The sequence below is a fragment of the Trachypithecus francoisi genome, unplaced genomic scaffold, assembly GCF_009764315.1.
Source record: "Trachypithecus francoisi isolate TF-2019V2 unplaced genomic scaffold, Tfra_2.0 Lachesis_group14, whole genome shotgun sequence".
Lineage (NCBI taxonomy): Eukaryota > Metazoa > Chordata > Mammalia > Primates > Cercopithecidae > Trachypithecus > Trachypithecus francoisi.
In genome coordinates this window covers 55,836,849-55,850,661 of record NW_022681459.1, presented here as the reverse complement: position 1 = coordinate 55,850,661, position 13,813 = coordinate 55,836,849, and the positions used below count along the sequence as shown (strand labels likewise).

At 42.3% G+C, this 13,813-nt stretch overlaps 1 protein-coding gene across 4 annotated transcripts in view; it reads left to right on the top strand.

Annotated features, from left to right (window-relative positions):
• PPARA (peroxisome proliferator activated receptor alpha) overlaps window positions 1–13,813 on the top strand; it is a 97,857-nt gene that overhangs the window by 35,287 nt on the left and 48,757 nt on the right. The window contains exon 1 of one of the 4 annotated variants that reach the window (XM_033233590.1): window positions 2,244–2,290. The exons of 2 other annotated variants lie outside the window; for them this stretch is intronic. Coding sequence is in view for 1 of the 2 variants with exons in the window: in XM_033233588.1 (XP_033089479.1) it covers window positions 5,936–5,959 (24 nt within the window). In the remaining variant the exon portion in view is untranslated. Of the gene's footprint in view, window positions 1–2,243; window positions 2,291–5,742; window positions 5,960–13,813 lie in introns of those variants that run through there. One more of the 4 variants, XM_033233588.1, reaches the window with a different exon arrangement.

Genomic DNA, 13,813 nt, shown 5'->3' with positions numbered 1-13,813 from the left:
GCCATCACACCCAGCTTTCTTTGATTTTTTTCCAGCAGCATTTTGTAATTTTCAGTATGCAGATCCCTATATATGTTTTGTTAGGTAATAAATACCTAAGTATTTCATTTTCTTTGGAGTGATTGCAAATGACATTGTTGTTTTTAACTTTTATGTCTGCATGTTTGTTGTTAGTAGATAGAAATGCAATTTATTTTTGCATGCTGATCTTACAGTCTTGCTGTATTCATTTCTTAGTTCCAAGAGGGTTTTTGTAGATTCCTAAGGATTTTCATGTCATTGCCAGTGGGGACTTTCATTTCTTTCTTCTTATCGATGTGCCTTTTATTCCTGCCTTATTACAGTAGTTAGAACTTCCATCACTATGTTGAGGAAGAGTGGTGAAGGTGGATATCCTGGCCCTGCTCCTGATCTTACTAGGAAAACATTCAGTCTTTCTTCGTTGAGGATACGTTAGCTGTAGGTTTTTGCAGATGTTCTTTTTCTAGTTGAGAGAAAGCTTTTCCAAACATGTTGAGAGTTTTTATCATGAGTGGGTATTATAGTTTGTCAAATACCTTTTCTGTGTCAATGAGTATGATCAAATGATTTTTCTTCTATAGCCTGTTGACATGGTGGATTACATTGATTGATTTTCCAATGTTAAAGTAGCCTTGCATACCTGGAATGAGTCTTAGTTGGTCATGGTAAATAATTCTTTTTATACATTGTTGGATTTGATTTGTTCCTATTTTGTTGAATACTTTCATGTCTAAGTTCTTGAGCAAAACTGGTCTGTCGTTTTCTCTATTTTCTATTGGCTTTGTCGAGTTTTGTTGTCAGAGTAATATTAGTTTCATGAAAATAAATTGGGAAGTATTTCTTCCTCTTCCACTTTTTTTGGAAGAGATTATATACAACTGGTGTGGTGGTATTTCTTCTTTACGTGTTTGGTAGAATTCTTCCATCTGGGCCTGGGAATTTATTTTTTAAGAGATTTTAAAATCACAGATTCAACTTTTAAATGGTTATAAAGCTATTAAAACTATTTATTTTATCTTGGTTAAATTGGGTAGTTAGTAGCTTTTGAGTAATTGATCTATTTCTTATTTGTAGAATTCACTAGCTCAAATTTGTTTGTATAGTTTCTTATACTGATTGCAGGATCTGTAGTAATATCCTGTTTCATTCTTGATGTTGGTGATTTATGTCTTGTCTGTTTTTATTTTTGTCAGTTTTGCTGCAGTTTTATCAATTTTAATGTTTTTTTTCAAAAAACCAGCTTTTCGTTTCATTTATTCTCTCAATTGTTCGCTCGATTTCCATTTCATTGATTGTTCTTCTTTATTATTTCCTTCCTTCTGTTTGCTTTGGTTTATTTTGCTATTATTTTTCTAGTTTCTTGATGTAGGAATTTAGATTATTGTTTTGAGATTGTTCATCTTCTCTATTGCAAACATTTAGTAATACACATTTCTCTCTCGGTACTGCTCTTGCCGCATCCCATATGTTGTTGTATGTTGTAGCTTTATTTTCATTCAGTTCTGTTTTTTGTTTTTTGATGTTTTTTGTTTTGGGGGTATTTTTTTTTGGTGGTTTTTTTTTTTTTTTTTTGAGACAGTCTCGCTGTGTCACCCAGGCTGAAGTGCAACGGTGCGATCTCAACTCACTGCAATGTCTGCCTCCTGGGTCCAAACCATCCTCCTGTCTCAGCCTCCCAGGTAACTGGGATTACAGGTGTGCACCACCACACCTGGTTAATTTTTGTATTTTTAGTAGAGACGGAGTTTCACCATGTTAGCCAGGCTGGTCTCAAACTCCTGATCTCAGGTGATCCACCCGCCTCAGCTTCCCAAAGTACTGGGATTACAGGCGTGAGCCACCATCGCCAGCCCAGTTCTATGTATTTTAAAATTTTCCTTGACACTTCACTCTTGACCCATGGATTATTTAGAAGTGTATTGTTGAATTTTAAAACATTTAGAGATGGTCCTATTGTTTTCCTGTTATTATCATTTAAGTTCATTGTTATTAGATTATATACTCTGTATGGCTTCAATTCTTTTAAATTGAAAATTATTTTATTTGTTGAGGTTTGTTTAATGGCCAAAGACGTGGTCTGTCTAGGTGAATGTTCCATGGGCTTTTAGGGAAAAAAGTATATTCTGGTTGTTGAATGGTGTCTTAGTCCATTCAAGCTGCTATAACAAAATACCATAAACTGGGTGATCTGTAAACGACAGAAATTTCTCTCTCACAGTTCTGGAGACTGGGAAGTTCAAGACCAAAGTGCCAGCAGATTCAGTGTCAGGTGAGGACTTGCTTCCTGGTTCATAGATAAGAGGTACATACACATTTAGGACCATCATGTCTTCCTAGTGGATTAATTCTGTTATCATTAGGTGATCCTTTTAACGCTTTTAAAAAGAATCTGTTTAGTAGCCTATTAGAGTTCTTCCTTTACTATTTTATTGAGCATTAATTAATCCTAACATTATGTCTATGTCAGGACTGATGACAATATTTTGTGTGAAAATTTGATAGTATCGGAGGCGGAGGTAGGATAATTGCTTGAACCCGGGAGGCAGAGGTTGCAGTGAGCCGAGATCATGCCACTGCAGTCCAGCCTGGACAACAGAACAAGACTCCACCTCAAAAAAAAAAAAAAAATAGTATCATATCCTCCAAGATTCAAAGTGAACTTCAAACAGTCTTGTATAGTCTTAGTTTTGGAATGCATCCCAGTATTGAGTTGCAGCAGGGATTTGAGTTTTTATGAAGAGAGAGCAGTATATCAGAATCTTGGGCATAAACTAAGGAGCCATATCAGAACCTCAGGTGTACACCAATGAGATAGATCAGAACCTCAGGCATGTACCCAGTGAGACAGGTCAGAACCACAGGTGTGTACCTAGTGAGACAGATGAGAACCTCAGGTGTGTAACCAGTGAGGTATATCAGAATCTCGGGTATTTACCCAAAGAGGTATAGCAGAGTCTCAGGTACATACTCAAGAAGGCATATTAGGGCTTTAAGTATCTAGCTAAGGATTTATATCAGGATCTCAGGTTTATACCCAGGGAGGTATAGCAGAACTTTGGGTATAGATCTAAGGAGGTCTATCACAGTCCAGGGCATATAGCCAAGGAGCTGTATCAGAACTTCAGGCACATACCCAAAGAGGCATTTTAGGACTCGTAAGGAGGTGGTAGATTTCAAAAGTATAGTCTAACAGTTCATCTGCCTTGAAATTTAAAACAATATTAAATGAAAACATGAAATATTTCTATCTGTCAGAAGGTGACATGAGTTTTAAACGATTAAGAAATATACTGTTTGTGGCCTTGTAACCAATTTATTATGCCTATAGAAATTACAGACTCCCTCATCCAGGATAGAATAACAGGCAGTGACTTATCTTCTCATCTGAGACAACCAAACCTGCATACAAATACATGAAACAATGTTCTTCAAGATGCTGGACATCAGGCAGTGAAGGGCACTGATGGTTGTAAGACAAACAAGGTGAGAGGTGTGGCTTGAGAGTTTCCAGGCTGCAGTGCAGGGAGAGGGGAAACTGAGGCAGATCTTGGCAGACTTCTTCAGTTGACAAAATAGAGCTGAGAGTCCAGGGAGACCATGGTGTGTAGATTATCCAAGGCAAAGTATTAGAGGTGCAAACCATATACAGAGGGACTCCAGAGATCTACCAGAGTACTGCTTGGTGCATGCATATGAGCAGAACTACTTGAGGCCAGGAAAAGAAGCATCTGAGAAGGTTAGAAGGAACAGTGCCCAGCACTTGTGCCAGCCAAGAAGGGTGCCTGGTGCTCACACAGAGCCAGGAACGGTGCAGGAATTTGAGCATTTGTTAGGAGAAGAAGGTATATCAGAATCTTGGGCATAAACACAAGAAGCCATATCAGATTATCAGGTATGTACTAATGAGATAGATCAGAAGCTCGGGTGTATACACAGTGAGATAGATCAGAATCTCAGATGTATACACAGTGAGATAGATCGGAATCTCAGGTATGTACCTAATGAGTCCGAGAGCATGGTACTGGCATCCGGTTAGGGCCTTCCTGCTGGATCGTGACGTGAAGCAAGGCAAAGAGCCTGTCAGCTCAGGGCTGTCTTCCTCTTCTTATAAAGTCACCAGTCCTATCATGGGGACCCCACCCTGATGATCTTATAATTCTCCCAAAGGCTACCTTCAAATGCTGTCAACATGTGAATTTGGAAACTAAGTTTCCAGCACATGAAATCTGGGGGACACATTCAAAGTACAGCAAATATTACACATAACCAGTAGGGTTCATCCCAGGAAATGCCAAATGGCTTGATAATCAAAAATTAATGCAACTCACCATGTTAACAGGGTGAAAAAGAAAAACCATATGATCATCTTAGTAGATGCAGAAAAAGCGTTTGATTAAATCCCACATTCATTTTTTTTTTTTTGAGACAGAGTCTCACTCTGTCGCCCAGGCTGGAGTGCAGCAGCTTGATCTCGGCTCACTACAAGCTCCGCCTCCCAGATTCACGCCATTCTCCTGCCTCAGCCTCCCGAGTAGCTGGGACTACAGGTGCCCGCCACCACACCTGGCTAATTTTCTTTGTATTTTTTTCAGTAGAGTCAGAGTTTCACCGTGTTAGCCAGGACGGTCTCAATCTCCTGACCTCGTGATCTGCCCATCTCAGCCTCCCAAAGTGCTGGGATTATAGGCGTGAGCCACTGCACCCGGCCACCCCACATTCATTTCTTACTTAAAAAAACAACTGGATTTTGACACAGGTACAAAGGCAATTTGGTAGAGAAAGGATAGTCTTTTCAATAAATGGTGCTGGTGCAATTGGTTATCCATGTGCCCAAAATGAACTTTGACCCATGCCTCATGTCGTACACAAAAATTAACTCAAAATAGATCAGAGATCTAAAGGTAAAACATAAAATTATAAAACTTCTAGAAGAAAACACAGGAGAAAAATCTTTGTGACCTTGGGTGAGGCAAAGATTTCATAGATGGGACACCAAGAGCACAATCTAGGTATAAAGAAAAAAAATCAATAAATTGAACTTCATCAAAATGAAACTTTTACTGTTTAAAAGACAGTTTTAGGAGAATGAAAACACAAGTTACTCACTGGGAAGAAATATTCGAAAAGCATTTGCCTGATAAAGGTATTGTAGCTGGAAGACAGATGTCTCAAACTCACCTGGAAGGAAATAACCCAGTTTTAAAAATGGGCAAGAGATCTGAACAAACAGATCATCAAAGAAGATAGATGAATAGCAAATAAGCATGTGAAAAATTCTCAATGTTATCAGTCATCAGGGCAGTGCAGATGAAACCGGCAGTCCCCATGTTCATGTTCTACAACTTACACAGTGGTGGTATGATACCACTACATGCCCATGTGAATGGCCAAAATTAGAAAGGTTGACCATACCAAACATTAGCCATGATGTGCAGGAACTAGAACTCTCATCCCTGCTGATAGGAAGGTAAAATGATACAAACACATTGAAAAACAGGTTGGCAGTTTCTTTCTTTCTTTCTTTCTTTCTTTTTTTTTTTTTTTGAGATGGAGTCTTGCTCTGTCTTCCAGGCTGGAGTACAGTGGCACAATCTCAGCTCACTGCAACCTCTGCCTCCCAGTGAAGTAGAAAAATGATAATTAAGGTAACAATAGCATTAATAGTAATAGAAATAATGATAGTTTCTTTAATAAGAATGCTGTTTAGGCCCAGACTGAAAGGCTTTAAGTAACCACCCCCTGACTGAAGTTAGACTTAAGAAAGAATATTAATTTTCCTTGTGTGAAACATTAACCTTATCTAACCTCCACATATTTTGTAAATTCTGTAAATTCCTGTTTTTCCCACACAGCTGCAAGTTCACAAGGCAGATAAGCTTAAGCTGCAAAACATGTTTTTCTTAAGATGTAAGGCATGTCAGAAGAATATCACAAGATGGTAATGGCCTTTATTCTCACTTCTGTATGCTTGCTTCCTGCCTCACATATTTACCGCCTCAAGATGCATAAAAGGCACTTGCCTTCTTTGTTTGGTGCTCAGATTTTCTGGATGCAAGTCCACTGAGCTAGTGTACACCTTAACTAAATCCTCCTGAACCCCATCGATCGTTCCAGTTCTCTGATTTCCCACTACATTTTCTGGGGGCTCGTCCAGGATTGGAGATGGCAGATTTTCTGTCTGCCTTGCCTGTGGGACTGGAGCCCCAGGTCAAGGGAGGCCTGGGACTTTGGTACCAACAGGAGGACTTCAGCCCAGAAAGGAGATCGGCTTTCCCGCATCCTGGTGTCTTTCCCAGACAGCGCAATGGAACCTATAAAGGGGTTGCAGGATGGTTCCAGCAGGGGCTGGGGATGGCGAGAATAGCTCACCAATTTGGATGACAGGGTTTCGCCATGTTGCCTAGACCCAGAGGGGCTGGGGACAGTGAGAGTAGCTAACCGATTCGGATGAAACTTACACCTTAGCCAATGCAGGACGTGAGAATGGCTTGCTAAGTTGGTCAGGAAAGAAACCAAAAGTGGCAAGAGTGGCTTGCCGCCTTGACTAAGGATTGGGAACTGGGAGCAGTGAGGTGTGTGAAAGAGTGTGAAAGAGATGGTTCTGGGAGGGACCAGTACGGGGCGTGACATGGGGAGACAGATCTCTTAGCATGGACTGTGTGCTCTGAGGCAAGTGTGGGATTGACCAGAACTAGGGCATCGCATACGGCTGACAGGAGCTGCCCCATGGCTGCAGCAGTCTGTGGCAGGAGTAAGGTACTCTCCTAGCTAAGCAACACCTGAAACTCCCGTACTAGGACCCAGTCTGGTCAGTCTGGAACGAAAGTGAAAGTGAGTGTGCATCGCAAAGGGCGGGATGGGAGGAAAAGCATCGAAACTGGAGTGCATGTTAAAGAATTTTAAGAAAGGTTTTGCTGGGGATTATGGAATTAAGTTGTCCCCCCAAAGACTGAGGGTTCTGTGTGAAGTGGAATGGCCTTCTTTTAATGTCGGCTGGCCGGCCAAGGGGACAATAGATAGGGAAATGATTGGCCATGTATTTAGGGTAGTGACCACAGTTGGAGGACAGCCTGGGCATCCAGATCAGTTCCCATACATCAGTTCCTGGATGATCGCAGTCCAAACATGCTCCAAATGGTTCCAGCCTTGTCTGGCAACTTACTATAAGACTCTAGTGACCCGAGCCAAACCTAAGGTAGTTAGAGGGCCCCCTTCACCAGACACCTCAGGTGGAAAGAAAAAGCCACAGGAAAATTAGGAAAAGCCTGTTCTACTTCACTGGGATCAAGTGATTCTCCTGCCTCAGCTTCCTGAGTAGCTGGGACTACAAGTGTGTACCACCACACCTGGCTAATTTTTTTTTTAACTTTTAGTAGAGATGGGGTTTTGCCACGTTGGCCAGGCTGGTCTTGAACTCCTGACCTCAGACAATCCGCCCACCTTGGCCTCCCAAAGTGCTGGGATTCCAGGCGTGAACCACCATGCCCAGCAGGCAGTTTCTTATAAAGTTAAACAAATGCCTACTGTGAGATCTGGCAATCCCACTCCTAAGTATTTGGCCAAGAAAAAAGAAAGCATATATTCCATACAGAACCTAGTCCTGAATGTCTATAACTGCTTTATTTATAATAGCCCAGACTGGGAAACAATTCAGATGCCATTAATAGGTGAATACATTCTCAAACGGTGGTTATCTATACAATGGAGTATTACTTTGCGATAAAAAGGAATGACCTATGAATACCCATAACAACATGGATGAATGCTGAAATAATTGTGAGAAGTGAAAGAAGCCAGGATAAACAAGTATAATACATACTGCTTGATTCTATTTATATAAAACTTTATATATACAAACTATTCTATTTATATACAAACTAATATGTAATGACAGGAAGCAGACCACTGACAGTGGGCATGGAGGGGAAGAGGGAGAGATTAGACAGGCACAGGAGCACTTTGGGGATGATAGGTCTGTGTACTGTCTTGGCTGTGACGGTGGTTTCACAGGTTTATACATATGGCCAAAAAAAATCAAATTTGTACACTTTAAATATGTGCAGATTATTGTATGCTAGTTACATGTCCGTAAAGCTGTTTCTTTTGTTGTTTTATTTTTATTTTCTCGCTCTGTCGTCCAGGCTGGAGTGCAGTGGTAAAATCTCAGCTCACTGCAACCTCTGCCTCCTGGGTTCAAGTGATTCTCGTGCCTCAGCCTACCAAGTAGCTGAGACTACAGGCATACGCCACCACGCCCAGCTAATTTTTGTATTTTTAGTCAAGACGGGGTTCCACCGTGATAGCCAGGCTGGTTTCGAACTCCTGACCTCAGGTGATCCACCCACCTTGACCTCCCAAAGTGTTGGGATTATAGGCATGAGCCACTGCACTGGGCCCATAAAGCTGTTTTTTAAATGAAAAAAGTTGGCTTGGAATAAGCACTAGAACTGGGGCCTTGGCTCTGAGATCCTCATCTGAGGATCCAGACTCTGGTGCCCCAATGCGGCGATGCTTACAGAAATGACTCCATCTGCTAAATGAGTAGACAGGTAATTCTCCACTGAACACACACTCGTTTAGCAGCATGAGCAGCAAGAGTTCAGGAAATCCTCACATTTCAATTTGTCATTAGTTTAAACTTCTAGTCTTTGCTTTAAAAACACATTAGAATAATACATTTTCCCTCATCTCTAAACTTTACTAAAGACTCCAACAGAGAGTTATATTCACTGAGAGGAGCATCTACTCAACACAGATAAACTGGGAAGGAAAAACAACTTGTGGGTAATTCAGAATCTGGATTATCGTGTCAGGCGCAATGGTTCACGCCTGTGGTCCCAGCACTTTGGGGGGCCAAGGAGGGCAGATCACTTGAGTTCAGGAGTTTGAGACCAGCCTGGACAGCACAGTGAAACCCTGTCTATACAAAAAATAGAAAAATTAGCCGGGCATGGTGGTGTGTGCCTGTGGGCCCAGTTACCCGGGAGGCTGAGGTGGGAGGATCACCTGAGCCTGTGAGGTCGACATTGCATTGAGCTGTGATTGCACCATGGCCCTCCAGCCTGAGTGAAAGAGTGAAACCCTGTCTCAAAAAAAAAAAAAAAAGCTAAATTATCACATGTCTAGATCATTGACAGTTGGATGTAAAGTTGAGAAATGTGAGACATGTTCACACTGGGAGATGACATACAGTAAACCACACAGAGGATTATAACGTGGTAGTTAGAAGCAGAAACTAGAGGCTTGCTGCCTGAGATCAAAACCTGGTTCCGGTAGTTCTGTGCCCCAGGGCATGTTGTGGTAACCTGTCTGTGCTTCAGTTTTCTCATCTGTAAAGTAAACATAATGGTAATGCCTGCCTCATGGGATTGCTGTTACCAGGAAGTGAGTTAATGCGCATTAGGTGCTTATTTATGACAGTTCCTGGCATATGATAAGGGCTCAAAAACTGTTAGCTGGCACCACTATCATTATCAATATCTCTAATTTATTGCAGGGTTGGAGCTGAAAAATGGCTGAAGATGATTTGATGATGACTTCCTTGTTATAAAACAATAATATTGTAGTGCAAATTAAATACAAGCAACCTGTAACACACCACTGCAAGTTGGATGTCTAGAAAAGGTGCCATGAGGCTGGGCGTGGTGGCTCATGTCTGTAATCCCAGCACTTTGGGAGGCCGAGGCGGGCGGATCACGAGGTCAGGAGATCGAGACCATCCTGGCTAACACGGTGAAACCCCGTCTCTACTAAAAAATACAAAAAACTAGCCGGGCGTGGTGGCGGGCGCCTGTAGTCCCAGCTACTCGGAGGCTGAGGCGGGAGAATGGCATGAACCCAGGAGGCGGAGCTTGCAGTGAGCTGAGATCACACCACTGCACTCCAGCCTGGGCGACAGAGTGAGACTCCGTCTCAAAATAAATAAATAAAACCAATGTGGCATATTTGTTGAGAATTTAGATACCACAGGATTGGCAGTGTAGACTTACATTCGTAGACCGATGCCATCAGCCAACCTTGAATAATCTGCAGCACATTGCATCATTTTGTTTTAAGTAATGCGAAGTCCTTGACATGTCTCAAGCATTGTCTTGGTTACTTGTGAGGTCTCACATAAGTCTAATTTTCCTCTTCCTCTGCGCTTTCTGGTTCAGCTCAATTTATTCAAGGGTGTAACTTGAATAAGGTGTGGTCCTGCCTTTGTAGATGTTATAGTTTAGGAAGACCAGCCGGGCAGGGAGAAGAGCATGGTTCAAGGATGAAGGCGTGGGCTGGGGGCTGGGAGAGCAAGAAGGGAGGAAGGGGCAGCACCATGTGCCCATTACTCTGTAGACATCTTGAACCACCTGGCCATGTAGCTGTCATTAACCTAAGTTTACAGTTACTGAAACTGAGGTTCAGCCAGGCGTAGTGGCTCACGCCTGAACCCAGGAGGCGGAGGTTTCAGTGAGCTGAGATCACGCCACTGCACTCCAGGGTAGGCGAGAGAGCAAGACTGTGTCTCAAAAAAAAAAAAAAGAAAGAAAGAAAAGAAAGAAAAAGGAAAAAGAAAAGAAAGAAACTGAGGTTCAAAGAAATGTACAGTGCTTCCCCCCTTATCCAAGGAGGATATATTCCAAGCCCCCACAGTAGATACCTAAAGCCTCAGATAGTATCAAACCCTATATATGCTATGTTTTTCCCTATATATGCATATCTATGATAAAGTTAATCTATAAATTAGGCACAGTAGGAGACTAACAACAATGATAATAAAATAGAACAATTATAACATACACTGTAACAAAAGGGTTTCTCCCTCTCTCTCTCTCAGAATATCTTATTGTACTGTACTGGGGGTAACTAAAACCAAGGAAAGTGAAATCATGGATAAGGGATATCTACTGTATATGGTGAAGTTTTCAAGGTCATAGCACTGCCTTCCCCTGAGGTTGGCCTTGCAGCCTCTCTAGGCACTGCTGCTGCTGCTGTTGCTGCTGCTGCTAAGAACCCCTATGAGGTGAACACTGTGAGCATCATCATTGCTTCTCAGAAGAGAAGACCTGGCTTACAGAGGCCAAGCCTCAGGTACCTTAAACACCTGTTTAAAGCTGAACTCATGGCCAGGTGCAGTGGCTCATGCCTGTAATCCCTTCTCTCCAAGCTCAAAACCTGCCCTCCTTCTCTTTATATTCCAAATTTCGTGGGTACCACCTCCTCTGCCCAGTGACCCAAGCCAGAGCATACATTCATCCTAGACTCTGTCCCAGGTCCCTGGTCCAGGCAGCTGCCAGTTGTCAGGGTCAGCTCTTCATCTCGCAGTCCTCCTGCCTCTTGTGTCAGTCCCCAGGGCTGTCATCATCTCTTATTGGGACAGTTACAACAGCCCCGTAAGGAGTTTTGCTGCTTCTAATCTTGTTCCCTTTGAGTCTGTATTCCTCCTTGCCATCCAGACAATCCTGATGCAAATCTGATCACGTCACACTTCCCCTCAATAGTCTTCTGTAGCTCCTCATTGTTTTAGGATGAAATTGAAACTCCTAAACATGGGGATTAACAGCGCACCATGATTGGCACTGCTGACCTCTCCTGCCTCTGCAGACTCACCTCTTGCCACTTCTCCCTTGAGGTGGATCAAAAATGATCACAAGTTCTTTGAGTCTCTTCCCATCAAGAGGTAGAGTTTTTTTCCCCACCCCTTGGATCTGGGCTTGCCTTGTGACTTGCTTTGACTCAGAGAATGTAACAGAAAGGACACTGCCTAACTTACAAATGAGGTCTACCTTAAGAGACCTTGCAGATTCCACATTCACCCTCTTGGAATGCTGCCACCATCTGAGAAGCCTGAGGTGGCCTCTGTGAGGATGAAAGACTTCATGGTGAGAAGTGCCTAACCAGCAGCCTGGCACCAGCCACCAGGCATGTGACTGAGGCCATCCAGCCATAGCTGAGCCACCAAATGACCACAGCTATGTGAATTATCCCAGGTCAGACCAGCAGAAGAGCCACCTGGCTGAGCTCAGCCAAATTTGCTGACCCACAGAATTGTGAACAAATAAAATGGTTGTAGTTATAAGCCATTAAGTTTCAGAGTTTGTTACACAGTAACATGTAACTGATACAACTCTTGGAGCCAGTTGTCCAGCCATTTTCAACCACTTATTCAATGATGTTTGGGGTCATATATGCAGATGTGGTGTTCCCTTTTCCTTGAAATGGTCCTTTCCCTCCTTTCTGTTGGGTTTTCCTATGGAATATCTAGTCAGCCTTTAGGATTCATCTTGGGTGTCCCTTCCTGTATGTAGGCTCCCTGGCCCTCCAGAATTCCCCTAGTAACAGCCCTCATCACGCTGCCTTTGCAACCATTTGCTTATTTGTACCTCTCACTTACTAGTTGGGCAAGTTACTCACCTCTGTCAACCTCTGCATTTTTCTTCTCTAAAAATGGAACCAATAATACCTACCCTGCCCTGATTAAAGATTAAAGAAAGAAAAAAAAGATTAAAGAAAAAAAATACGTGCAGCTGCCATTGAGGGCCTGGCCCAAGTGCGATGTTCAATAATATTATTTCTCCTTGTTTTCCTTCCTGTGCCAGTGCCACACCTCCCTGTCCCCATGCACTGGGGCTTGCATCCCTCAAAGCTAAGATTGCCTGTCTGTGATCTCCAGTGTTAAGCACAGTCGTTAGCTCAGGTGCATGCTCAAGTGTTGCATGAAGTTCAAGCCTCAACCCTATAAAGTTGGCCTGCCATATATCTGATATATTTCTGCTAAAACCCATTAGGCCTTCCTTGTTCTGAAATGTCATCGTTAGTTGTGTGTCACTTCAGTTTTGTAACTGGACAGGCCACCGCGCCCGGGCTGCTTCCTCATCATCTGGCTGCTAAATTTTTCAACCTTACCCGCCTTGCTATGCGTCCCATCCTGTATCAGGTTAGAGCTCTTGATTGGTGAATACAAATTTCATTTTAGTTGACTTTTTATTCTTGTGGCAGGCCTCTCGGCTTACTCAAATTTGATTGCAACAGACACAAAATGTGTCCAAACTTGCAGCTTTTCTTCTCTTGTTTTGATATCACCATCCACAAAGGTAAGATATTTTAAAACAATAACTACAAACTTTCTGAAAATTATAAAGAAGTGCTGGGTTTTAAACGGAAGTCATGTAGTGTGAACTTCGTGTAAAGTCTGTAGGGAGTTTTCTTGGAAATGACTGGGAATATTCTTTTTGCACCTTTGAAGATAAAGGTGGAGGAGCTCACAGCTCTTGTGCCATGTTGGGCTTGTCACTCTTTTTTACGTGCCAAATTCCTTTGATTACAAAATTTTAAGTTTAATGCTTTAGGTATTGTTGGGCAATATCTAGATGTGTCTAGTTAAATGTAGGTGATATGCAAACTCTTTATGATGCATTTGATTTAAATTCATTAAGATAGAATGTCTTTACCACCGTTATAGTCTGGGCCTTTTCCTTCTGTTTTAAATGTGTTTCCGTAGGCATTTTCTATACTGACTTTGTTAACGTGTTAATCATTGGGCACTGGTAATGCCAGTGCATTACCATAGAAAGAAATCTATTTCTTTCTTTCTTTTTCTTTTTCTTTTTTTTTTTTTTTTTTGAGACAGAGTTTTGCTCTGTCACCAGGCTGGAGTGTAGTGGCACAATCTCAGCTCACTGCAACCTCTGCCTCCCGGGTTCAAGCGATTCTCCTGCCTCAGCCTCCCAAGTAGCTAGGTACTACAGGCACGTGCCACCACACCCAACTAATTTTTGTATTTTTAATAGAGATGGGGTTTCACCATGTTGGCCAG